Source organism: Polyodon spathula, chromosome 23 (genome assembly GCF_017654505.1).
Source record: "Polyodon spathula isolate WHYD16114869_AA chromosome 23, ASM1765450v1, whole genome shotgun sequence".
NCBI lineage: Eukaryota > Metazoa > Chordata > Actinopteri > Acipenseriformes > Polyodontidae > Polyodon > Polyodon spathula.
Genome location: NC_054556.1, coordinates 442,181 through 468,012, shown reverse-complemented (window position 1 = coordinate 468,012; position 25,832 = coordinate 442,181). Strand labels below are relative to the sequence as shown.

At 45.4% G+C, this 25,832-nt stretch overlaps 1 protein-coding gene across 1 annotated transcript in view; it reads left to right on the top strand.

The window, feature by feature from the left end:
• LOC121297894 (collagen alpha-1(VII) chain-like) overlaps positions 1–25,832 on the top strand; it is a 60,404-nt gene that overhangs the window by 26,696 nt on the left and 7,876 nt on the right. The window contains exons 34-70 of the mRNA XM_041224509.1: positions 3,200–3,271; positions 3,589–3,633; positions 4,539–4,574; positions 7,125–7,160; positions 7,699–7,743; positions 8,098–8,130; positions 8,369–8,431; positions 8,783–8,818; positions 9,141–9,221; positions 9,366–9,434; positions 9,991–10,026; positions 10,130–10,189; positions 10,645–10,689; positions 10,913–10,948; positions 13,932–13,967; positions 14,410–14,469; positions 14,824–14,949; positions 15,579–15,650; positions 15,934–15,969; positions 16,360–16,419; positions 16,806–16,850; positions 17,249–17,284; positions 17,700–17,735; positions 18,130–18,186; positions 18,441–18,512; positions 19,068–19,139; positions 19,667–19,702; positions 19,801–19,881; positions 20,281–20,388; positions 21,443–21,505; positions 21,624–21,686; positions 21,967–22,083; positions 22,510–22,587; positions 22,878–22,931; positions 23,435–23,483; positions 23,771–23,779; positions 24,848–24,937. Coding sequence (XP_041080443.1) covers positions 3,200–3,271; positions 3,589–3,633; positions 4,539–4,574; positions 7,125–7,160; positions 7,699–7,743; positions 8,098–8,130; positions 8,369–8,431; positions 8,783–8,818; positions 9,141–9,221; positions 9,366–9,434; positions 9,991–10,026; positions 10,130–10,189; positions 10,645–10,689; positions 10,913–10,948; positions 13,932–13,967; positions 14,410–14,469; positions 14,824–14,949; positions 15,579–15,650; positions 15,934–15,969; positions 16,360–16,419; positions 16,806–16,850; positions 17,249–17,284; positions 17,700–17,735; positions 18,130–18,186; positions 18,441–18,512; positions 19,068–19,139; positions 19,667–19,702; positions 19,801–19,881; positions 20,281–20,388; positions 21,443–21,505; positions 21,624–21,686; positions 21,967–22,083; positions 22,510–22,587; positions 22,878–22,931; positions 23,435–23,483; positions 23,771–23,779; positions 24,848–24,937 — 2,149 coding nt within the window. The remainder of the gene's footprint in view (positions 1–3,199; positions 3,272–3,588; positions 3,634–4,538; positions 4,575–7,124; positions 7,161–7,698; positions 7,744–8,097; positions 8,131–8,368; positions 8,432–8,782; positions 8,819–9,140; positions 9,222–9,365; positions 9,435–9,990; positions 10,027–10,129; positions 10,190–10,644; positions 10,690–10,912; positions 10,949–13,931; positions 13,968–14,409; positions 14,470–14,823; positions 14,950–15,578; positions 15,651–15,933; positions 15,970–16,359; positions 16,420–16,805; positions 16,851–17,248; positions 17,285–17,699; positions 17,736–18,129; positions 18,187–18,440; positions 18,513–19,067; positions 19,140–19,666; positions 19,703–19,800; positions 19,882–20,280; positions 20,389–21,442; positions 21,506–21,623; positions 21,687–21,966; positions 22,084–22,509; positions 22,588–22,877; positions 22,932–23,434; positions 23,484–23,770; positions 23,780–24,847; positions 24,938–25,832) is intronic.

The window sequence follows — 25,832 nt, the reverse complement described above, 5'->3', positions numbered from 1 at the left end:
ACCCCCCCGTAACATTCAGAGAATCACAGCACACACCCCCGTAACATTCAGAGAATCACAGCACACCCCCCCCCCCCGTAACATTCAGAGAATCACAGCACACACCCCCCCCGTAACATTCAGAGAATCACAGCACACACACCCGTAACATTCAGAGAATCACAGCACACACACCCGTAACATTCAGAGAATCACAGCACCCCCCCCCCGTAACATTCAGAGAATCACAGCACCCCCCCCCGTAACATTCAGAGAATCACAGCACACACCCCCCCCCCGTAACATTCAGAGAATCACAGCACACCCCCCCGTAACATTCAGAGAATCACAGCACACCCCCCCGTAACATTCAGAGAATCACAGCACACCCCCCGTAACATTCAGAGAATCACAGCACACACCCCCGTAACATTCAGAGAATCACAGCACACACACCCGTAACATTCAGAGAATCACAGCACACACCCCCCGTAACATTCAGAGAATCACAGCACACACCCCCGTAACATTCAGAGAATCACAGCACACCCCCCCGTAACATTCAGAGAATCACAGCACACCCCCCGTAACATTCAGAGAATCACAGCACACACCCCCGTAACATTCAGAGAATCACAGCACACACCCCCCGTAACATTCAGAGAATCACAGCACACACACCCGTAACATTCAGAGAATCACAGCACACACCCCCGTAACATTCAGAGAATCACAGCACACACCCCCGTAACATTCAGAGAATCACAGCACACCCCCCCCGTAACATTCAGAGAATCATAGCACACACCCCCGTAACATTCAGAGAATCACAGCACACACCCCCCCCCCGTAACATTCAGAGAATCACAGCACACACCCCCGTAACATTCAGAGAATCACAGCACACACCCCCCCCCGTAACATTCAGAGAATCACAGCACACACCCCCGTAACATTCAGAGAATCACAGCACACCCCCCCGTAACATTCAGAGAATCACAGCACACACCCCCGTAACATTCAGAGAATCACAGCACACACCCCCGTAACATTCAGAGAATCACAGCACACACCCACCCGTAACATTCAGAGAATCACAGCACACACACCCGTAACATTCAGAGAATCACAGCACACACACCCGTAACATTCAGAGAATCACAGCACACACACCCGTAACATTCAGAGAATCACAGCACACCCCCCCGTAACATTCAGAGAATCACAGCACACCCCCCCGTAACATTCAGAGAATCACAGCACACACCCCCGTAACATTCAGAGAATCACAGCACACACCCCCATAACATTCATAGAATCACAGCACAGTTTCATTTTGTTCTCATTTTTTTGGGGGGGTAGCTTCAGAAACAAATTCTCTTTTTTTATTATTGATTTACTTGTTTTAATATTGTATTTTACTATATCATTTATTAAATGGGACAGTAGCTTGAGTTTTGGGTTTGTTGGTTGTCCTGATGAATATGCACATGGCTGTGACTGTGAGGTGCCATTGTAAAACTGCCTGTCCGTGTGTGTGTGTGTGTGTGTGTCTGTGTGATTGTGTGTGTCTGCCTGTCTGCTGTGTGTGTCTTTGTCTGTGTGATTGTGTGTGTCTGCCTGTCTGCTGTGTGTCTGTGTCTGTGTGATTGTGTGTGTCTGCCTGTCTGCTGTGTGTGTCTTTGTCTGTGTGATTGTGTGTGTCTGCCTGTCTGCTGTGTGTCTGCCTGTCTGTGTCTGTGTGATTGTGTGTGTCTGCCTGTCTGCTGTGTGTGTCTGTGTCTGTGTGATTGTGTGTGTCTGCCTGTCTGCTGTGTGTGTCTGTGTCTGTGTGATTGTGTGTGTCTGCCTGTCTGCTGTGTGTGTCTTTGTCTGTGTGATTGTGTGTGTCTGCCTGCCTGCTGTGTGTGTCTTTGTCTGTGTGATTGTGTGTGTCTGCCTGCCTGCTGTGTGTGTCTTTGTCTGTGTGATTGTGTGTGTCTGCCTGCCTGCTGTGTGTGTCTTTGTCTGTGTGATTGTGTGTGTCTGCCTGCCTGCTGTGTGTGTCTTTGTCTGTGTGATTGTGTGTGTCTGCCTGCCTGCTGTGTGTGTCTTTGTCTGTGTGATTGTGTGTGTCTGCCTGCCTGCTGTGTGTGTCTTTGTCTGTGTGATTGTGTGTGTCTGCCTGCCTGCTGTGTGTGTCTTTGTCTGTGTGATTGTGTGTGTCTGCCTGTGTGTGTCTGTGTCTGTGTGATTGTGTGTGTCTGCCTGCCTGCTGTGTGTGTCTTTGTCTGTGTGATTGTGTGTGTCTGCCTGCCTGCTGTGTGTGTCTTTGTCTGTGTGATTGTGTGTGTCTGCCTGCTGCTGTGTGTGTCTTTGTCTGTGTGATTGTGTGTGTCTGTGTGTGCTGTGTGTGTGTCTGTGTGATTGTGTGTGTCTGCCTGCCTGCTGTGTGTGTCTTTGTCTGTGTGATTGTGTGTGTCTGCCTGCCTGCTGTGTGTGTCTTTGTCTGTGTGATTGTGTGTGTCTGCCTGCCTGCTGTGTGTGTCTTTGTCTGTGTGATTGTGTGTGTCTGCCTGTCTGCTGTGTGTCTGTGTCTGTGTGATTGTGTGTGTCTGCCTGTCTGCTGTGTGTGTCTGTGTCTGTGTGATTGTGTGTGTCTGCCTGTCTGCTGTGTGTGTCTGTGTCTGTGTGATTGTGTGTGTCTGTGTGTCTGGCTGTGTGTGTCTGTGTCTGTGTGATTGTGTGTGTCTGCCTGTCTGCTGTGTGTGTCTGTGTCTGTGTGATTGTGTGTGTCTGCCTGTCTGCTGTGTGTGTCTGTGTCTGTGTGATTGTGTGTGTCTGCCTGTCTGCTGTGTGTCTGTGTCTGTGTGATTGTGTGTGTCTGCCTGTCTGTGTCTGTGTGATTGTGTGTGTCTGCCTGCCTGCTGTGTGTGTCTTTGTCTGTGTGATTGTGTGTGTCTGCCTGTCTGCTGTGTGTGTCTGTGTCTGTGTGATTGTGTGTGTCTGCCTGTCTGCTGTGTGTGTCTGTGTCTGTGTGATTGTGTGTGTCTGCCTGTCTGCTGTGTGTGTCTGTGTCTGTGTGATTGTGTGTGTCTGCCTGTCTGCTGTGTGTGTCTTTGTCTGTGTGATTGTGTGTGTCTGCCTGTCTGCTGTGTGTGTCTGTGTCTGTGTGATTGTGTCTGTGTCTGTGTGTTTGTCTCTCTCTGTGTGTCTGCCTGTCTGTCTGTGTGTCTCACAGGGGAGTGAAGGACCTCAAGGAGAGAAGGGAGGGAGAGGAGAGTCCGGAGAGAAGGGTCGGGATGGCTTTGCGGTAAGTTTGATAAACAGCAACAACAGCCTTTCACACCGAGCCAGTCCCAAAACCATTCGCTGACTCATTGATTTCATTGAAAAGCTACGTCAGTCCTAAGTCCAGATTTGTAAACTGTCCCAGCTTTCGAATCCCTAGTATGCATCCTCATTAAAAGGCGTGTTGCTCAGGTGTTGATGATAACATTGAGGGCTGCATGTCAGCTGAACCTCTCTCCCCAATGTTTGCTCAAAAATGTCATGCCCCTCACCGTGGCTGTAGGTCACGGCCAGCCCATTCCACTGCGCTGATCCCTGATTGGCTGGTTTGTTCCTCAGGGGTCCCCGGGAGAGCCAGGGCAGCCCGGGCAGGAGGGGAAGCCGGTGAGTGACATCGGGGGACGGGGGCGGGGCACCTGAATATTTGTTGTGATTTTCAATGTGAACCCCATTTCTGTTGGGGGGTCAGTGTTCATTTCAAAGAGGTTGCTCAGAGGACGATTGCTGATTTTCTTTAATAAAAGGTGATGATTCTCATATTGTGATTGTCAGTATTTATAATGATTTTATTACATGTTTCACTTTGGTCTGTGCTTGTTTTTATTTTTTGTCAGAAGTGAAAGTAAAGCAAGGTTCTTGTGTTTCTATTGATTTCTTTCCCTTTTGATGTCCCATCGAGGTGGCATAGACAGGAGCTGGATCCTGAATTATTAATACTTCAGAAAGTGTAGTGGCCTCCACCTGGCAGAGACACAAGCAGACTCTGTTTAATATGTGAATGATCTTCACAGCGCCAGTGTGAGACTCGGAGCCCCTCTTCTGGGGTCAGTAAAGCGAGGTGGAGAGCACCTGTAGGGCTCACTCCACCCCCCAGCTGGGTCCAACACTGTCAAACTGTCTTTGTCTAGTTACTTCGCTTTTCTCCCCTTCATGTCTAGGGACCACAGGGGGACAGCGGGCCTCCAGGGCGTGCAGTGAGTAACAGTAACTGAGCCTGTGAGCCTCTTTGTGAGCAGGGCTGGTCAGGAAAGCCTGGTGCCTGGGCTGCTGTGAAGGCTGTTTGCTCTTGGTTGCAGTGTGGTTATTCTAGCTTCTCTGTAGACTAGTAGCCAGGCTGTAGCTACGTTGATAAAATGTTAGCCCTTCCCTCCCCCCCTGGAGCTCCAGTCATCCTGCTGTAGATGCCTCCTCCATCCCTCCCTTTCTCTCCTCCATCCCTCCCTTCCTCTCCTCCATCCCTCCCTCCCTCTCCTCCTTTCTAACTCTCCGGCTTTCCAAAATTCCCACAGGGTCTGCCAGGCTTCCCCGGAGTGCTGGGTCGACCGGTAGGTGCGCTGTCCCGTCTCGCATGCGGCTGCACGACTAACCTGGCGTGGGATTGAAACCATGGAGGGACGGGTTCACTTTCAGACTGCTGCCCCTTTACCACGCGCACACACGCACACACACGCACACACACACTTGCGCACGCACTCTGATCAGACCACCAGAGAGACAGCAAACCTGGTCTCAATAGAGGCAGCTGGATCCCCAGATTGAAAGAGATAGAGAAGGAGTATTTATATTGTTCTGTACTGTGCAGTGAATCCTCTAATACAGAGCAGCCTGTCCTGTTTAAAAGCACTGTCAGTCTGCAGGGACCCCTGTCACATGTACAGATGTAGAAGCAGGTTTCACTCTACTGACTGACCTGTTAAACATTTCACTGGGTTGTAAGACTGACTGGTAATCGCTTTAAAAAGACCCCTGTGAAAAGATCTTGAGCAGATGTTATTTCATCTCCTTCAGGCTCTGCACACAGATCAAACCCAGCCAGGCTGACAGAGGATCTCTACACAGGGGTCAGCAGTCTGAGTGAAAGGCATCAGGGTGCTGCCCGCAGGAGTTCTTCAGCAAGTGCTTAGCAAGATAGTGCATGGAACATGCAATGCACACGCCAGTCATGGGTTTTGTATTTATTGCATATTCAGTGTTTGTTCTGTAAGCTTGGTTCTGAAACCTTTTATTTGTTAAAGTAAAAAAAAACATATATATAAATGTGCATGTGATATAGAGCCTGTGTGATGAACATGCCTGTGATACAAAGCATTGAGAAAGCAACGACACTTACTTATTATAATGAACAACTCCACTCCCCTTTTACTTGTGCAGAAATAGAAACCCTGAATCTGCAATAACATGTGGTCAGCAACAGCTTTGAATTCCCTTTGTTTTATATATGTTGATGGGCCCTATTTTCCACTGTTGTAATGATTATCATTTTTTTAACTTAAAGAAAAAGTGGAAAATACCAGCCCAGTGTCATACCATTGCCCAGTCATTACCAACTCCTTAATAATAATGAGCACTGGTGTAAACACTGCATTCTCAGCTCTGCAGTACATTAATAATAATGAGCACTGGTGTAAACACTGCATTCTCAGCTCTGCAGTACATTAATAATAATGAGCACTGGTGTAAACACTGCATTCTCAGCTCTGCAGTGCATTAATAATAATGAGCACTGGTGTAAACACTGCATTCTCAGCTCTGCAGTACATTAATAATAATGAGCACTGGTGTAAACACTGCATTCTCAGCTCTGCAGTACATTAATAATAATGAGCACTGGTGTAAACACTGCATTCTCAGCTCTGCAGTGCATTAATAATAATGAGCACTGGTGTAAACACTGCATTCTCAGCTCTGCAGTACATTAATAATAATGAGCACTGGTGTAAACACTGCATTCTCAGCTCTGCAGTACATTAATAATAATGAGCACTGGTGTAAACACTGCATTCTCAGCTCTGCAGTACATTAATAATAATGAGCACTGGTGTAAACACTGCATTCTCAGCTCTGCAGTACATTAATAATAATGAGCACTGGTGTAAACACTGCATTCTCAGCTCTGCAGTACATTAATAATAGTGAGCACTGGTGTAAACACTGCATTCTCAGCTCTGCAGTACATTAATAATAGTGAGCACTGGTGTAAACACTGCATTCTCAGCTCTGCAGTACATTAATAATAGTGAGCACTGGTGTAAACACTGCATTCTCAGCTCTGCAGTACATTAATAATAATGAGCACTGGTGTAAACACTGCATTCTCAGCTCTGCAGTACATTAATAATAATGAGCACTGGTGTAAACACTGCATTCTCAGCTCTGCAGTACATTAATAATAATGAGCACTGGTGTAAACACTGCATTCTCAGCTCTGCAGTACATTAATAATAGTGAGCACTGGTGTAAACACTGCATTCTCAGCTCTGCAGTACATTAATAATAATGAGCACTGGTGTAAACACTGCATTCTCAGCTCTGCAGTACATTAATAATAATGAGCACTGGTGTAAACACTGCATTCTCAGCTCTGCAGTACATTAATAATAATGAGCACTGGTGTAAACACTGCATTCTCAGCTCTGCAGTACATTAATAATAATGAGCACTGGTGTAAACACTGCATTCTCAGCTCTGCAGTGCACATTAATAATAATGAGCACTGGTGTAAACACTGCATTCTCAGCTCTGCAGTGCATTCTCATTAATAATAGTGAGCACTGGTGTAAACACTGCATTCTCAGCTCTGCAGTGCATTAATAATAATGAGCACTGGTGTAAACACTGCATTCTCAGCTCTGCAGTACATTAATAATAATGAGCACTGGTGTAAACACTGCATTCTCAGCTCTGCAGTGCATTAATAATAATGAGCACTGGTGTAAACACTGCATTCTCAGCTCTGCAGTACATTAATAATAATGAGCACTGGTGTAAACACTGCATTCTCAGCTCTGCAGCGCTGTCAGTACCCTGCACATTAATACAGTTTTAGGCACAGTATTCATGTTGTGATGTAACTCAGGGTGTGTTTGTTTATTAAGGGAAACCAAGGTGAACCCGGGACTCGCGGCCCCCCGGTGAGTCTTTATTATTATTATTGAATATTATTTATTATTATTATTATTGGTTTGCCTGCTGTACGCCATGACACGTCGCAAAGAAACTCATGAGATCAGCTGTCCCATATTGAGTTTCATCTCAGTGTCGGTACGGCTGACCAGCTGATCTGCTTTTAATGACTGTACCTGAGGCACCTCTCGGATTTCCATTCAACTGCATAGTCAAGTCGATGACAACACAGTGTGCCACCGAATGGTGTTCTGCTCATCAGCCTTCCCCGCTTTCAGTGAAAGTCACAATGGACTAGATGAGGGATAAATAAAGGTCCTGAGTTGAAAGCAGCTGGGTTTAGTTTTTTACATTTGTATTGACAGTATCGCAGTCTATACTTCAACAGTTATAGGACTGCACATGTCTGTGAGTAGGTTATAGGAACACAAGACCTCCGCTTTTAGCCTTGGTTCAGTCGTGCTTGCGTCCCTCGCTCAGACGCTTGCTGTCCTTTAGCTCTACAGGTAGTTTCTAATGTCATCTTGTCTTCTTTCCTCTCTGCAGGGTCCAATAGGTCTTGTTGGCCCCCAGGGCCCCCCTGGTCTGAAGGTTAGTGCTTTGTTTTATACTGAGACAGGGTTTGCTCCGCTGGCATTGCTTTGTTTTATACTGAGACAGGGTTTGCTCCGCTGGCATTGCTTTGTTTTATACTGAGACAGGGTTTGCTCCGCTGGCATTGCTTTGTTTTATACTGAGACAGGGTTTGCTCCACTGGCATTGCTTTGTTTTATACTGAGACAGGGTTTGCTCCGCTGGCATTGCTTTGTTTTATACTGAGACAGGGTTTGCTCCGCTGGCATTGCTTTGTTTTATACTGAGACAGGGTTTGCTCCACTGGCATTGCTTTGTTTTGCTACTGTTCTCATGTTGAACACGACTCTGACTACTTTTGTTTCTTCACAGGGAAATCAAGGAGAACCTGGGATTGGTATACAGGTAAGCGCTGTATTGGAAATAGGCAGGTGTCAGCTTTCTAGAGAGATTTGAGCAGATCACAATCCAAGAAGAAGATAAACAAGTCCTGACCAGCCCTGACCCTGCTGCTGCTGCTGCTGCTTCGCTTTCTGAAGTCTCAACAGATCACAATCCAAGGAGGTCTGGTAGCAGGACCATAATAGAGTCTAAGAGAGAGGCTAGCTCTGCTCCATAACAATGTCTGCTTCTCCCATTCCAGGGACTGCCGGGGCCCCAAGGCAACATGGGATTGCCAGGACCTCCTGGTCCTCCAGGAGCTGTGGTAGGTGATACAGAACCGTCATTCTTGCATGTGTTTGATACTGAACCGCGATTGCACCTGTCATATGACTAATATGCCAAAAACATTATTTGTGTTATTTTTTCTCCTGAAGGAAAAACAACACCAATTCTAAAATGAAGACAACACAATTTAAGACTACTTGCAGAAACACCAAGATTAAATGTTTATTTCTGGTAGGGTAACTTTACAGGGCGCGATTTCTGGAAAAAAAAAATGCGTTAATGACAATTGTAAATATCTCTGAGGATCGAGTGCAAGGCCCCAGCATGCATGATAGGATGGAGGTGGGTCTCTGGAAGAGTGTCATTGGTTTTCTTCTTTAATGTTTAGGGCCCCCAAGGTCCGCCAGGGTTGCCCGGACAGCTGGTGAGTTGAGATATTTTTTGAATTCCGTTAGACTGCACCGTGACTGCAAACACCACAGCTGTGCAGCTACTGACGCTGCAATGCACTGGGTTACCGTTCAATAACTCTGGACAGTAACTAATGTTCCACACCCTTAGCAAGCTGCTCTTTCAGCTATAAAACCAAGGCAACACAAAAGGACAAACTGAAGGCAAGCGTTTTTGTTTTGACCCTCAAAGAAATGTCCCGCTTCCTCACGAGGCCCAGAAGTGCACTATCACAATCATACTCCTTGCCTACAGAATCTCATCCAGCGTGTTTCTATCCTGCCTGTGCTCCGCAGGGAGAGTCTGGGAAGCCTGGCGTTCCGGGGAGAGATGGTACTCCCGGTAAAGATGGGGAGGCGGGGCTGCCGGGGAAAATGGTAAGGAAGAGCTTGTCCACGCAGCACCGCTTCCTAGAGTCCCCTCTGAGCTCTGGGTCTGTGCCTGTCTGTCTGTCCAGACCGTGTCTCGGTGTGTGTCTTGTCTGTTGTAATCTCACCTCTCTTGACGTCTCTCTCCGGCAGGGTGTCGCGGGGCCGCAGGGGCCAGCGGGGCCCAAGGGGCAGCAGGGGGACCGTGGCCTACCAGGAGAGGTATGTCATGTTGAATCCAAGGGCCATGCCCAAACACAGAGCCCAGCAGAGACCCTCATATCTGGGCTCTTGAAACTCACTGTCTGGGTGTAGCACCTGCGTACAATTATAACTTGTAAATTTGGCATTAACCAAATGACAGATTTCTTTCGATAGTCCTCGGGTATCTATTGATGGTAAATAAATACTTATTTCTAAACAAAATCCACTTTCTCGGTTTAACATAACCCTACCCCTAAACACACAGGTGAATAAATCAGCTGAGCATGAAGAACAATTACAATGACATGTATTTAAAAGTTTATTTCTTTACTTACTCCTTCCTAGTAAAAGTTTACTGCAGTCAAATTTCACGGTCATGTTTCAGTTCTGCTTTGCATTTACCATAGTTTGATGTGTTTTTTAACACGCTTCACCATACCTCTGTGGGCATTACAGTGCATACCTATGCTTTACCATGCTTTGATTCCTATGGATATACTACAGCAAGAGTTATTTCTGAAGGTATTGTCAGAATCGGGAATGATATTTATCTTGTCTTTTTTACTTCTCTCAGACTGGAATTGGCGTGCCAGGGGCGAGAGGAGAGAAGGTAAGAGAGAAGAGTAAAGAAATCTCAGTGCAGTAAACTCTCAGCCGTTCTCTGTGGCAGCACAGGTTCAGTGACGCCTGCTTGTGCTTGTTGTGTCCTGCAGGGAGCGCCTGGCGAGACGACGGGCGGGGTGATGGGACTGAGAGGCCTGCAAGGAGACCCGGTGAGAAGGGCGATCGAGCGGGGCGGGGGGGGGAAGTTCATCACGATAGTGCAGCATGGCCGCTATTTGAAGACCATGCAAAGGCTTTTTTTTTTAATGAATGAAAGAATGAATATTGTAGCGAGCAAGATGCCAATTTACAGGAAAAACAAGCTCTTTATTGAACTGGACCAGCAGGGAACAGCGTTCAGCACCACGGACAGCTCAGCAGCATGGCACAGTCCAAACAGCAACTGACAACGGCTGGACTCAGGGCACTCATGGCGCTGCAAATATACACCAGTGTGCAAATTTATAAGAACACCCCACTGCTTCTGTTTTGATTCATTGTGCATATGAACTCAAATCACTGTGATTAAAATCTTGAAAAACTGTCAAATTAGTGATTGTCTAATTTAATTGATGACTGATAAACATCTGTAGTTGATCAGGCTTGTGGTATTCTGTGTTTTCAGGGTGAACGAGGAGAGAGGGGGCTTCCTGGCCTCAGAGGAGACAAGGTATAGCAATAATAATACTAATAATGGCAGTGATGATGTTTATAAAGCTATTTTAATTTGCAGATTATTAATTCAGGTAATGCACATCATTTTAAATACTTATAAGAGTAAGATTGTTCATGGTATACTGTTCCAAATGAACTGTTGGCTCCTATCAATAAAACTCGCAGTTGCATTGCTGCTGTGTGTGTGTGCTGATTCTCTCTCTCTCACTCTGTTTCAGGGCGAGCTGGGAGAGGCAGGAGTGCCTGGCGAGGATGTGAGTTTTATTCAGGCTGTGGTATCTGTGGTGATGTGCTGTGTGTTTCAGCAGGGCTCCTATTCCTGGGTGTGCTGTTGGACTGTGTCCCGGAGGATCAGGTGTGCGTTTCCCATTGCACAGTGTGTGAAGTGTGGGGAACACTAGGGCCCATGTGAGCAGGTTACCTTTAGAGACCCTGTCAAGTGTGAGCTGGCCCCTGTTACCTTTATGGACCCGTAGACCTTATTATTCATTATTATTATTTTATTATTATTGTTGTTGTTATTGTTGTTATTATTATTGTTATTTATTTATTATTATTATTATTATTATTATGATTTCTTAGCAGGCGCCTTACCCAGGGCGACTTACAGTTGTATACAAAAAATACATATTAATCAATCAATCATTATTTTATATAGCACCTTTCATAGTGGAGCACCATCACAAAGTGCTTTACAAGATGCAGAAACAACAAGAAAATCCATAGTACATTAAATACAGTGGAAAGTGCGTAATACTTGATAGGAACATAATACATTAAATAGTAGCAGCAACACAGCAGCTAATAGCAGATACCAGGCTTAAAGAGCACGGAGAGCAAGAGAGAACAGGTGGGTCTTGAGAGTTGATTTGTGGAAAGTGAGCAACGGTGGGAGAATCACGCACCAAAGCTGGGAGAGTTCCAAAGAGTCGGAGCCATGAAGCTAAACAAGTGTTCTCCAAGTGTGCTGCACTTTTGCTTGGGGATAACAAGCAGACCAGAGTCGGAGGACCTCAGCTTGTGGGCAGGGACATAGCGGGTCAGCAGGTCGAGGAGGTACTCGGGACCTGTGTGATGAAGGGCATTGTAGGTGAGCAGCGAGTCGAGAGGAGACAAATGCATGACAAAGTATCTCTGCATCTGGGAGGGGAAGGTAGGGACATACTTTGGAAATGTGTTGAAGATGGTAGAAGGAAGATTTGACCATAGAGGAGATGTGGGTACCAAAGGAGAGGTTGCTGTAAATAAGTACACCAAGGCTTTGTACTGTGGAGGAGGGCAGCAGCAGACAGTTTCTGAGGTTCAGGGCAGCTGTATTTAGATTCTTAAGTTGAGTTTTAGATCCTACTAGAATGAGTTCAGATGTGCTAGTGTTCAGTTGAAGAATCAGACATCTTATCAAGAATTACAGTATAATTAAGAGCAAGATACAAAATAAAATGAATTCAGTCCTAATAAGAGCAAATACAAAACACAGTACAATATTGGGGCAGTTCAAAAGCAGATAACAGTGTTGATAGTTACATCAGGGTTAGATATAAGTGCAAGTGAAATACAAGATACTACAGATTGGGTTCAGTGCAGAATTAAATACAGTAAAATAAGGAGCAGATAAGTACAAGCTGAAGTGCATTAAAAGCAGAGTGCTGTATAGACCAGAAGGGGAAAGTTGATTTTTACAGGTGTTGTCTGAAGAGTCTTAAGGTAACCCTGTCAGGTGTGAGCTGGATCCTGTTACCTTTAGTGACCCTGTCAAGTGTGAGCTGGATCCTGTTAGTTTAGAAACCCTTTGTGAGCTGGATCGTTACATTTAGAAACCCTGTCAAATGCGAGCTGAATCCTGTTACCTTGAGAGACCCTATCACGTTTTATGTGGATCTTGTTACCTTTAGAAACCCTGTCAGGTGTGAGCTGGATCCTGTTACCTTTAGAAACCTTGTCAAGTGATCAAGATCCTGTTAGTTTAGAAACCCTGTCAAATTTGAGCTGGATCCTGTTACCTTTAGAGACCCTGTCAGGTGTGAGCTGGATCCTGTTAGTTTAGAAACCCTTTGTGAGCTGGATCGTTACATTTAGAAACCCAGTCAAGTGTGAGCTGGGTCCTGCTACCTTTAGAAACCCTGTCAAGTGTGAGCTGGATCCTGTAAAATGTTACTTGGATCCTGTTACCTTTAGAGACCCTGTCAGGTGTGAACTGGATCCTGTTACCTTTAGAAACCATGTCAAGTGAGCTGCATCCTGTAAAATGTGAGCTGGATCGTATTACCTTTAGAGAACCTGTCAAGTGAGCTGGATCATGTTACCTTTAGAAACCCTGCCAAGTGTGAGCTGGATCCTGTTAGTTTAGAAACCCTTTGTGAGCTGGATCGTTAAATTTAGAGACCCTGTCAAGTGTGAGCTGGGTCCTGCTACCATTAGAAACCCTGTCATGTGTGTGCTGGATCCTATTACCTTTAGAAACCCTGTCAAGTGTGACCTGGATCCTGTTAGTTTAGAAACCTTGTCAAATGTGAGCTGGATCCTGTTACCTTTAGAAACCATGTCAAGTGAGCTGCATCCTGTAAAATGTGAGCTGGATCTTATTACCTTTAGAGACCCTGTCAAGTGTGAGCTGGATCCTGTTACCTTTAGAAACCCTGCCAAGTGTGAGCTGGATCCTGTTAGTTTAGAAACCCTTTGTGAGCTGGATCGTTACATTTAGAGACCCTGTCAAGTGTGAGCTGGGTCCTGCTACCTTTAGAAACCCTGTCAAGTGTGAGCTGGATTTTGTTACCTTTAGAGACCCTGTCAAGTGTGTGCTGGATCCTGTTAGTTTAGAAACCCTTTATGAGCTGGATCGTTACATTTAGAGACTGTCAAGTGTGAGCTGGGTCCTGCTACCTTTAGAAACCCTGTCAGATGTGAGCTGGATCCTGTTACCTTTAGAAACCCTGTCAAGTGTGAGCTGGACCCTATAAAATGTTAGTTAGATTCTGTTACTTTTAGAAACCCTGTCAAGTGTGAGCTGGATCCTGTTAGTTTAGAAACCCTGTCAAGTGTGAGCTGTATCTTGTTACCTTTAGAAACCCTGTCAAGTGTGAGCTGGATCCTGTTACGTTTAGAAACCCTGTCAAGTGTGAGCTGGATCCTGTTACATTTAGAGACCTTGTCAAGTGTGAACTGGGTCATGTTACCATTAGAAACCCTGCATGTTGATATAGTTGTCCTGGCTCTCACCGGTGACTTTCTGTTTGACAGGGTGCCAAAGGACAGGCTGGACCCAAAGGTGACAAAGTGAGTACCTTCTGCAGTGCAGCCACCAGGCCCAGCATAGCAGCTGTGTGCTGCAGCCCCCTGAGAGACACTGTTCAAAGCTGCAACAGTGTGTCTGTAGTTTTTAATCCGTTTTGAATGCAGTCTTTGATGTGATTCGATCAAAATCCACAGCCCCCCATTCTACAGTATGGTGACTTTCTTGGACCCATTACTGTAAATATGCGTTTTAATTCTCTTTCAAAGTAGTAAGAAAGAGAACCAAAACCTACTGTCATGCAGGAATATGTATTATTCATTATTGCATTGACCCCCCCCCCCCCCCCCCCGTGGAGTTTAGTATAGCAGTTCTACACTGTATGGGAGTCAATGTCCTCATAAACATTGTGAGCTGGTGTGTGTGTGTGTGTGTGTGTGTGTGTGTGTGTTGCTGTGTAACAGGGGTCTGTATGTCTCATTTCAGGGAGAGGCAGGAGAGGGGCTGCCTGGTCCAGCTGGTCGACCCGGACCCCAGGGGCTCAAGGTAAGTCTGCTCTGCAATGAATAGCAATGATACAGAGTTGGATTCTCATAGCTATTACAATCGTCAGTAGCAAATAAGAAAAAAAAAAAACATTACAATTCTAAAACAAATAAGAAACAACTTAAGAATGCTTATTTGCAACTTTAAGTTAAAAATTAACTTAAAGAATTAGCTGTTTATTTCAGGTTTGGTAACTTTATTGGGTTGGTTTCTCCTTTCTGAACAAAAAAAAGTGCTAATGACGATTTGGAGTGAATAGCTTTGAGAATTTAGCCCACTGTATTCGCACTTGCTAGATTCACTTGTCTGTCTGTGCTGTAATGACAGTTCCTCACACTGTATGTCATTTGGCAGGGTGACCTTGGTTTGCCAGGCCCTGCTGGACCCCCGGGACCCCAGGGCCTCGCTGGGACCCCTGGTCTGCCGGGTCAGAGGGGTGACAACGGGCAGCCAGGAGTTCCAGGGCTGGTGGGAGAGAGGGTAAGTACTACACTCAAAACCAAGACTGCCAGACAGCTGTTATCAACTGCACTCTACACTCTACAAACCACACACCACACTACACACACCGAACACCACAAACCACACACTGCAGACTACACACACAATACACAATGCACACTGCACACCACGCACAGCAGACCACACACCACAAACCACACTCTGCAGAGTACACACACCGCACACCACAAACCACACACTGCAGAGTACACACACCGCACACCCCAAACCACACACTGCAGACTACACACACAATGCACACTGCAGACCACACACCACAAACCACACTCTGCAGAGTACACACACCGCACACCACAAACCGCACACTGCAGTCTACACATACCACACTACACACACCGCACACCACAAACCACACACTACAGACTACACACACCTCACACACTGCACACAATGCACACGGCAGACACTGCACAGTGGTGCCGCTTGCACTTTATTTGAATGGTAAGACGTTCCTTTTTGAAATGTATGGTTTGGGGTTTGCGTCCAGCCCTCACTTTTCCATTCAGTTGAATAGGCTGAGATGCCAACTGTACAATGCTTGTCTTGGTTTGCTGTCACTGAACCCCCTTTTTCTGTTTCCTGGGAAGGGTTTACAAGGGTTCCCCGGACGAGATGGCACCTCAGGAGTGCCGGGACCACCCGGACCCCCGGGGGCAGCGGTGAGTATCAAAACGCAAATCGATCAGGAGGGGGCCTGAGCTGAGAGACGGACAGTCTGTTCATCAACACTTTGTTACTCCAGTGTTATTTAAAAAATCTAATAAACTGGTGAAAGGTAGACAGCCTCTTTCATAATTTACCATACAGGGCTCCAAAAAGAGTCTTGGTTTGCCAGAGAAAAGTTGTTTGCTAATTTCTTAAGTTTGTTTAAACAACACATTGGACAGACCCTAGAGAAAAATGCATGTGCTGCATTGTATTTTATTTTGTGTTTTATTGCAGGGTCCCCAGGGTCTAGCTGGCAGCAAAGGAGACAAGGTGAGACCTCTCCCTGAGAAACTGTAGGTCCAATACTGGCTGTAGAGACCAGGCTGTCAGTCTGAGAGTCTGGGGTGGGGGGGTCCAATGCTGCTTGTAGAGACCAGTCTGTCAGTCTGGGAGTCAAATACTGCCTGTAGGGACCAGTCTATTAGTCTGGGGGTCCAATACTGCCTGTACAGTAGCACTCGTCTTCCAGATGAGGTCTTAAAACCGACGCTCTGAAATGTATAAATCTGATTTTCTGAGGTCTTCGTTCCACTGTATTCTTATTGCTAGGGGGGTTATACCAGATCCACTGAGGAGTTGAAGAGCGGCAGTATTTCGACCCTACACTGTTTAGATCATTAAAATAGAGCCCTACTGTAAGTCTTCTTGTTCCATTCCCAGGGGGACATTGGTGTCGGTCAGTCAGGCCCGAGAGGGGAGAGGGGTGACCAGGGTCCCAGGGTGAGTACCACTGCACTGCTGCAGCCCCACACACAGATCCCTTCCTATCACAGCAGTGTGGGAAAACTCCATTTAAAGAGGCAGAAATACCAGTTTTGATAAGCAACTACTAATATATATCCAAGACATAAAAAACAGCCATGTAAAATGTAGTTATTTTGGAAAAATACAGTAATTGTGTCATTTTCACCTGGTTCCTGTTCCCTACCATTGCAGGTCCATTTACTGTTTATTAACATGTAACTGAGGTTCAGTAAATGGGTAAATGCGTATCAGTTCAATTACTTACTCTTATGCTTACCTAACCCCACTGCTCGACACAGATTCAGTCTCAACCACAAAGACTGTCTTCATTTCTCACCCTCCGCTCGCTTCCTTGTTTCCAGGGAGAGGACGGACGACCCGGGAAGGACGGAGAAAGGGGACAAGCAGTAAATACCATGTTTCTCTTGTATCTTTTTTCATTTATTATAAAGGATACACAAGGGCTCTAAGTGTGTGTAGCAAAAATAATGAATGAATGACAGGAGACAAACACACAGCGACAATAGTCCTGGGATGTGTACGTCTTTCCTCATTAATTGATTACTTCAGTTACCAATGAAGAACCATTTGTTTTTGTGTTTGCTGTGGGGAGCTCTGAAATCAAAGCTTGGGGGAGCCACACTGCTGTAAGCCGGCCATGGAAATATGAAAAATAAATACGCTTTGGAGCCCCTGCATTGTTTAACCAAATAAAAATATGACTATTAGATATAAAATTATATACTCAGCAGTATGAAACAGAGCACAGGGGCATTTTAATATCAATAATAAAGTTCTCTTACAGGGAGCATCTGGAAGTCGAGGGGAGAGAGGAGACAAGGTGAGCTGGAGTTTCATCTCTTCATCGGATTCATTATACAGGACTTCATTAAGATTAGATTTGGAACAAGTCCAGCAGAACTGTCCATTTTTACGCTCATCATGATTCGTTAAGCAATTAAACATTTACGTTTCTTTCGAGTAAATATTTGAATAGATTTCCAACTTTATGTAAGACGAAAGTGCATATGTTGAAAACGACGTCTCGTCAATGATCTGTCAATGAATTGATTATGTTTCTGTTAGTATTTCTAAATGCAGTGCTGTAGTGTTTTATAGTGTGCAGTTGCAGAACACTTGTGGATTTCGATGGTGAGCTTGCTCTGATCATCGCTGACCCTGAGAGGTTTCCTCTCTGAAATATCCACTGACACTGAACCCGCAGAACTTCACAGCTCTGCTTCCTGTTGTTTTAGGGCGAGACCGGGCCAATGGGGGAAAAAGGAGACAAGGTACTGATCCAAATAAAAGCTATGTTTTACAAAAACCCTAATATTTTTTGTTTTAAAGCTATTCCTGAGTACAGTCTTCATGTGTGTGATTTGTAATAAGTTAATATGCAGATGGAACTGCACCCGAAACTGCACGGGGTGACATTTCTGAAACACATCACAGATTCATTTGTACAGCAAGCTTCGCTCTCCTGGACTGAATGAACTACGTGGAATTAGACTCAATATTGGACTTTTTACCTGTGCTAAGTTTTAGTCGTATGTTTTCTTCTAACTCAATTTTCACTGCCAATAAATAAGGCAGGTGCGCTAGACAGGTCTTGAAGTTGAGAACTGCAGGGATCAGGCCAGGAGAAACCGATTAAGCCTCTTTTTCTTTTGATCCTGGGAACAGGGTGATACAGTGACAGTCACCGGCCCACCAGGAATCCAGGGGAACAAGGGAGAAACGGTGAGTGAAATCCAATGGCAGTCTAGGAATGGTTTCAAAACGAGTGACCCCAGTGCCTCGACACCTGTTGTGCAAAAGGACTTTGCCTTTTAACACAACACTCTGTCATGGTTTTCATTACATGTTACTCCATGCTATTATTGGACTCTGCTTTTGCCAAGATAAAATGATGGGTTGTGATGGGAATCAACCAAGACGCAGCTTCGCTACCCCTCTGCCTGAGTCCTGACTATCCCATGTGTTTTGCTCCACAGGGCGATCGTGGCCCTAAAGGGATGCAGGGAGAGAAGGGGCTGAAGGGTGAGATGGGGCTATCAGGCCAGCAGGTAAGGAGGGCAGACTATACTGGGAGGAGCATGACTGCGACAGACATCACCCCAGATTAGCTGCTCAGCTCTTGGGGAGTCCTGCCTAGACTACAGATGCTCTTAAAAGTTTCCAGCCTGGTTATAGGGGTCGTTGCTGTAGATCCAATTTACTAGACTCCATTCGTAGTCCAGAGTACTCACACTCTGCAAACGCTTAATATTTGATATACATAGCAGACCCTGATATTGATGTGACAGGGCCATCCGAAATTCCTGTTGTATCAGATGGAAATTACTGGATCTAACATTAAAATTAGCTACACTGTTTAGTTATTCTTATTTTCCCATGGTTATACTATGCCTTTAACTTAGTTTACCACTGTTTTGCCATATTTTTCTAATACTTTAACAAACATCTGTGCTTTATAAAGCTTAGCTTTCATTTGCCATGCTTTCACTGTGTTTTGTAAAACTTTGCTATGCTTTTTACTATGTTATTTTGCCAGTAGGTTAGTTTTAATGATCCAATCCGGTTCCTGTGGCATTGACTTGTGTTCCTTGTGTTCCTGCCAGGGTCCGAGCGGAGAGCAGGGCGAGCGGGGGTCCCCAGGGTTCCAGGGGGCCAGGGGGCCCAGCGGGCAGAAGGTGAGAGCTCAAGGAATTCCCTTCGACCACCCTCGCTTCTGTAAAGAACCCCACTATGTATCACTGCTGTCCCTGAGTCACTGAACTGTGTGCTGTTGTGTATTGATTGGTGTAACAATACAGAGTAACATTGCACTGTGTGCTGTTGTGTTTTGATTGGTGTAACAATACAGAGTAACATGCTCCCCTTACCATTGTTTAGTGGAGCTTTTCCTTCTTAAAAATGTTGTTGTTAAGGTTTTGAAATGATTTCTTATCTCTGCCATTTTCACTGCTCCCCTTCTCATCAAATGCCACACTGCCCATCACACCTCAATCTCAATGCTAAAAAGCCTAGTCTGGATGCAGCCGAGTTATGAGTGGTATGGCATTTCCTAACTTGTGATTTCAAGCTGCACCACTGAAGTGAATTACGTTGCCATGTTTTTTTGTATGGAATTTCCTGACTTTTGTGGCTTCAAGCTTAAACCATGGCTTAACCCATACCTGTAGCAGTCCCTTGACTCGCCTGTCTCTTCTCTCTGCAGGGTGAAGCTGGGGCGCCGGGGTTCCCAGGAGAGCCTGTAAGGAAGATTTTAAAATGTGTTTTTTACAGTGGTGTTGCCATGTCTTTGCTTCGTGCTCATTCTCATCCTGTTCTCATCCTCTCTTGTTATCTCAGGGCTTGCCAGGGAAGGACGGGTTCTCAGGGCTGAGAGGAGAGAAAGGAGACGTTGGAATCACTGGCATGAGGGGGCCCAAGGTTTGATTTTATAAAAGTTATACACACATACTGTACAGATACACACACCCACATGCACACACACTGTACAGTCACACACTGCACAGACAAACACTCCCACACACTGTACAGACACTCACTCCCACACACACACATACTGCACAGACACACTCCAACACAGATACTGCACAGACACACACACGCACATACTGCAGACACACACACATACTACACACACACACACACACTCACACATAGAATCACAGAATAACAGAAGGGTATCACACAAACAAGCACACACACACACTCACTGATTCAGGACTGGGTTTAAAGACAGATTAAAGACTTACCACTTACTAGCACTCTTACCCTCACCAGCTTTGTATACTTGATAGCTTAAGTGATGATGTTTGTTTTCAGGGTGATCGTGGATTCAAGGGGGCGTGTGGGAAGGACGGGATGAAAGGAGAGAAGGGTGATGGAGGTATTCCTGGCAGACCTGGCCTTCCCGGGAGGAAGGGAGAGCTGGTAAGGAGGAGACCAGTCTTCTACCACACCGCCTCTTATACAATATCTGTAATTACAACACCCACATCCTATACAACATCTTACACAACGCCTGTGTCTTGACAATGCCGACGTCTTTATCACAGTGCTGCCGAGACATTAAACATGCAAGGATCTATTCTGAGACTGCCTGGAGCTCCAGAGACAGCGAATCACATCACAGCCCGACAGTCTTTAACCAGGGGATTTGGAAAAATGAGTTGAATCTGAAATAAATTAATTTGGAAAGCAAACACATCAGTACAATCTGCAAATAAACCCTTGTGTAATTGTGTCACTGAACCTCCTTAAGAGCCGTACCCAGAAAGCAGTAGCTTGCAGACAAATGCGCTGGCGTAGTGTGTTAACAGCATAGTGCATCCGCTCCAAGCGCTCACGGGTCAGCACAATCAGAAATGCAGACGCTGGACTAAAACACAGTTCTGCAGTAAAAGTTTTCTTTTCCAGGATTAGGGTGAGTGACTTGCTTGTGTTCAGTATAATGATGCTCTACAGTGACAACCGAATGACAGATGAGTGTCTGTTTCAGACCGGAGGCTGCTCATTCAGACACTGGCTTCTGCTTCAATGATCTAATTCCGTTGCCAGAATTTATAACCCTGGTTCTGCGCCGACCTCATTTCCCTGTATTTTTGTTGTATGCAGTGATGTCACTGATTAGATCATTAAAAAAGGACTAAAATAACCTGTTGGTAAGAGCAAGACAGGTGGCTGCTGCAAAGACACATTCTACAGTATACTTTTATACCATTTGTAATGAATTGGCATCTCAGTCCATTGAACTGAATGGAAAGGCAAGGGCTGGATGTGAACCAAAAACCATCCGGTTAAAAAAACGAACGTCTTACCATTCAGCTAAAGAGCCAGCTCTGTAGTGGAGAGGTGAGTGCGTTGCCTATGCTGATGTCAGTACTATTAACTCATCGGGCGCTAGCAGGAGATTTATTACAAGTTGTGTATTATAATGCTGAACCTTGCAAGTGACCTTTGTTGTTTTGTGGTGCTTGTGTTTCAGGGAGAGGCCGGTATCCCTGGCCAGTCTGGGACGCCTGGGAAGGAGGGTCTGATCGGCCCCAAGGTGAGTGCAGCTCATTCAAACTGGCCACTAAGAGAAACAGCTCAGTGTTGTAAGACTCCTATCTTTCATAAGGGAAGTTTTCACTGAGTGGGTGAGTCATGCTGTTCTGTGTTTGCAGGGTGACAGGGGGTTTGACGGGCAGCAGGGACACAAGGGACAGCAAGGAGAGAAAGGAGAGCGGGTAAGTGACACTCCTGCGTTGTTTCTGATTCGCTTTAGAATTGAATTGGGTGTGATTTTTTTTTTTTTTTTTTCCCCCGCTTGTGACAATTTGGAATAAAGAACTTTGGGACGCAAGCCTATGGTCTGAGCATTCACTAAACAGAAAGACCAGAAGGAAAAATGATAAAGCATTGCGTACGGTGCATGTTGTGGATTAATCAGACTTCTCCCTCGCTCTTTCTTTCTCTCCCCTACTCCCTCTCTTCTCTCACCCTATTCCCCCAACCTCCCTCTCTCAGGGCGCCCCTGGAATTCCAGGTCCCCCCGGCCCGAGAGGCACGGAGGGGATCCCCGGGCTGACGGGTTCCCAGGGGCCAGTGGGGCCCAAAGGACCGGAGGGAATGCAGGGGCAGAAGGTATTGTCCAGCCAGCAGCAGCAGGGCTTATTACAATCCAGAGGACCATATTTTCAAAGCGTTTACTCCAGTCTTTAACTGGGCAGCAGCAGCAGCAGGACACTTATATTAACTTGTGGAATAGAAAACAGCTTTAGGAATTTCATTTATAATGTAAAAAAAGAAAAACATTAGTCACGATCAGGGAGGTTGAATGTTGTAGACTTTCAGTGCCTTCCAATGTAGGGGAAAAGAAGAGCACTTGCATTGTAGACTGACACACATGATCAGGTGTGCTCTCTATTCTGTATATTGTAAGACAGGGACTTCAATTTCAGTTTGTTTATCCTGAATGAAGGACAGCTTTATTTTTTTCTGTCCTTTGTAATGTATTCAGCTGGAGCTATCGCTTTAAATGTTCCTGAAGTGCTTGTGTGTTTATTCCAGGGGGAGCGAGGTCCCCCAGGGGCCTCAGTGACGGGGCCCAGAGGACTCCAAGGGATTGCGGGGGAGAGAGGAGAGCAGGTAAGAGCCAGCTTCTTGCGTAAATGTGTTTTGGTGGTGGTGGTGGGGAGGGTTTGTGGTGTTTTGGTTCAGTTTCTGGGGTGCTCTGTGGTTTTGGTTCAGTTCTTGGGGTGATGTGTGATTTTGGTTCGGTTTTTGGGGTGCTGTGTGATTTTGGTTCAAGTTTTGGGGTGCCGGATGGTTTTGATTCAGTTTTTGGGGTGATGTGTGGTTTTTTGCAGTTTTTGGGGGGCTGGGTGGTTCATGCACGGCTGTATTTCTGTTTTCACACTGTGACCCCTCTGTTTCAGGGGGATCGCGGCGCAGACGGTTTGAGGGGAGAGAAGGGGGAGCCCGGCATGACGGTAAGACAGCTGGTCCAGTCAGACTCCCTGGTCAGTCACTGATCCAGAGCTGGAGCCTGCACCGCCTGTTAAAGATAACATGGTACTATTTAAATAACACAATTGGCAACAGCAATAGATTCACAAGACTAATCTTGTTATGAGAGCTCTGCTCAGCTGTTACAGCAGTATTCAGTGTTGTACTGAACTGGCTGTCGTTTCCACAGCTCTGCTGTGTGAGTGTTTGGACAGTTCCTATAATGCAGTTGAATGCGGTCAGCCTTGTTTAAAATGCATGTCCGGTGGCATCATGTTTGCTGCTGTGTGTGTGTGTAATGAAGACGCTGTTTACTGTGAAAGCTCCCCTACGCGTTCTTGTTAAGGTGTTTTCTTTTTGTTTTGGGGTTTATTACAGACCAGTACATTGAGAACTCATGGAATGCCCTCCATGTTTCTGCATTAAGGTCATCAAGCTCGCTAATTTGTGTAATGTATTGTATAATTGTTTGTTTTATTTTTACCAGGAGAGTGAGATTCGCTCGTACGTCCGCTCCGAGATGAGCCAGCACTGTGGTGAGTGTCACAGACGGACAGACAAGATTACAGACAAACACACAGAGAGACAGACAGACAGGCAGGAAAGCATACAGACAGGCAAAGAGTCAGAGAGATAGACATGTAGAGACATACAGACAGATCGGCAAACACGCAGACAAACGGACAAACAAGCAGGTTAACAGACAAGCATATACCTACATATATATATATATATATATATATATATATATATATATATATATATTTTTTTTTTTTTTTTTTTTTTTTGCATACTTAACATTTTCTTATTTTTTGTTTTGCAGCCTGTGGAGGTAAGTTACCCAGTTTCTTCGTTCCCTGGAGAGAAATCATCAGCCATGTGAATAACCCTGAAAGCAATGACTGTCAACACTAATTTTATAGTAGCAACGAGATTCTTATGTTATTATATACAACCACACTCCTTCCTTCCAGGACCGACACTCGGAATATAGAGAAGTAATGATTCTCACCTGGACACTCTTTTCTTCAACTAAACATTGTTTATTTTTGTGTACACTGTGTGTGTTTTTATTTGTTACAAATGTATTTTTTGTTTCTATTCTTAAACGGCATGCCTGAGTGTTTTTTGACACAAGTTTAGTCTAGCAATGTGTCGTAAAGCACAACAATAGGTAAGCTGTGTAAAACACAGAGAGGTACAGTAAAGCATAGTAAGCATATTAAACATTGGAAAAGCATGGACGAACTGCAAAATTACCAGGCAAATTTAATGGTAAACTTTTCTAGTCATTAACCGTGCATCGAAGCAGCATGTGGAATTGATCCAGGCTTCCACAGCTCTTCAACGCAGCTGAGACATGCCATTTAAAACTGTTCATTAACTAACTACACAAATCAGAAATCTTTGCCATGGCTAGTATTCACAAACCTGTGCTTGGGGTGCTGCTGTCACAGGGTAATATCACCAAGGGATATGACACAAGACTGCAAGCACAGCACAGCTCACTATAGATCACCAAGTGGTTCGTTATAGCTGGTATGGATCCATGTCCTACCTTATCCCATTTCATTTTTGTCTTTTAACAAAACAGTCTTTCGTTAAATGATCATTTCATCTTATTATGCATCATACAAGTAGCCCGCCAGGACCGTCTCACGTATCGTGATGCACATCGTATCGCTGCCTGCTTATCGATAGATGAATTGTATCGTTGCACCCCTGTTGTTTAGCTCATTAATTTGTCCCATGGCTCTGTTTGTGAATGCTAGCCCTGCTGTGAGTTTTGTCGTGGACATTGTTGTTGCTCTCGTGTGTTGTGTCTACACTAACAGAGTGGAGTTCTGGGTGTGTTCTGTCCCCTGTCCCCTGTCCTCCTCCTCCTCTTCCTCCTCCCCAGGTCTCCCAGACTCTCCATCTCGTCCGCCCCTCCAGTCCTTTCGCACGCGCCCCATCCCAGTGCTGCAGCTCACCCGCTCGAGCGAGGAGGGTGAGTGAGTTAGTACGTCCTGAACCGAGCGGCTGCATGGCTGGCTGCACACTGCGAACTGCAACTGGAAGCAACGCGCCCCTCCCTGCCCCGGCACAGCAAACCTTGAGACATGCATCTTTGGCCATTACTAATCTACTGATTCACTTCTTTTTAGAAACTTGCTATCTTTTTACTAAAATATTGATAATGTTTTTAAAAAATATATACTGTTAAAAAAACAACCAATTAAAGTGAAAGTGTGCTAGAGATTGTGACTGCAGAGTGATTTTGGACTGAGGGTTAATTACTGCATTGGTACTGCAAATTCTAACACTACAGTGAAAGCATGGTAAAGTATAACTAAGCACTGTAAAGTCCAGAAAGGTATGGTAAAGCCTATTTTAAAAAAAAAAAAAAAAAAAAAAAAAAAAAAACAATCCACTGTTGTACAAGCTTGGGAAAACTGCAAAAATTACGATGGAAATGTACTGTGGTAAACTTGCCTATCTCCCATTCCCTCCAGAGGGGCTCACTTTAGCACCATGCCTCCCCTGCAAGCTCTCAGCTTGAACCTACTCACTGCCTAAATGCTAACCCTGCCAATAAATACACACTGACTGTGCTAGGATTACACAAGACTTGCAAGGGTGTCAAACCCAAGTTTAATTAAAGCAGGAACTGTGCCAGGATGACACATGGGATAAGGAAGGATTTCATGCATTGCCTGGCACAAAACTTGCATAACCCTCACTGTCCTTTGCTTTAGTTCTTCCTGCTGCAGCGCCTGTTAAAACGAGTTATCCACTAGTCTGTGGTGCTAAACAGGCAGCAAACGCAGAATACACCAAACAGATCTTTGTGTTCTTGTTTAAATGCTACCACTTCTTGACCAGCTCTCTGTGAATGTCTTGAT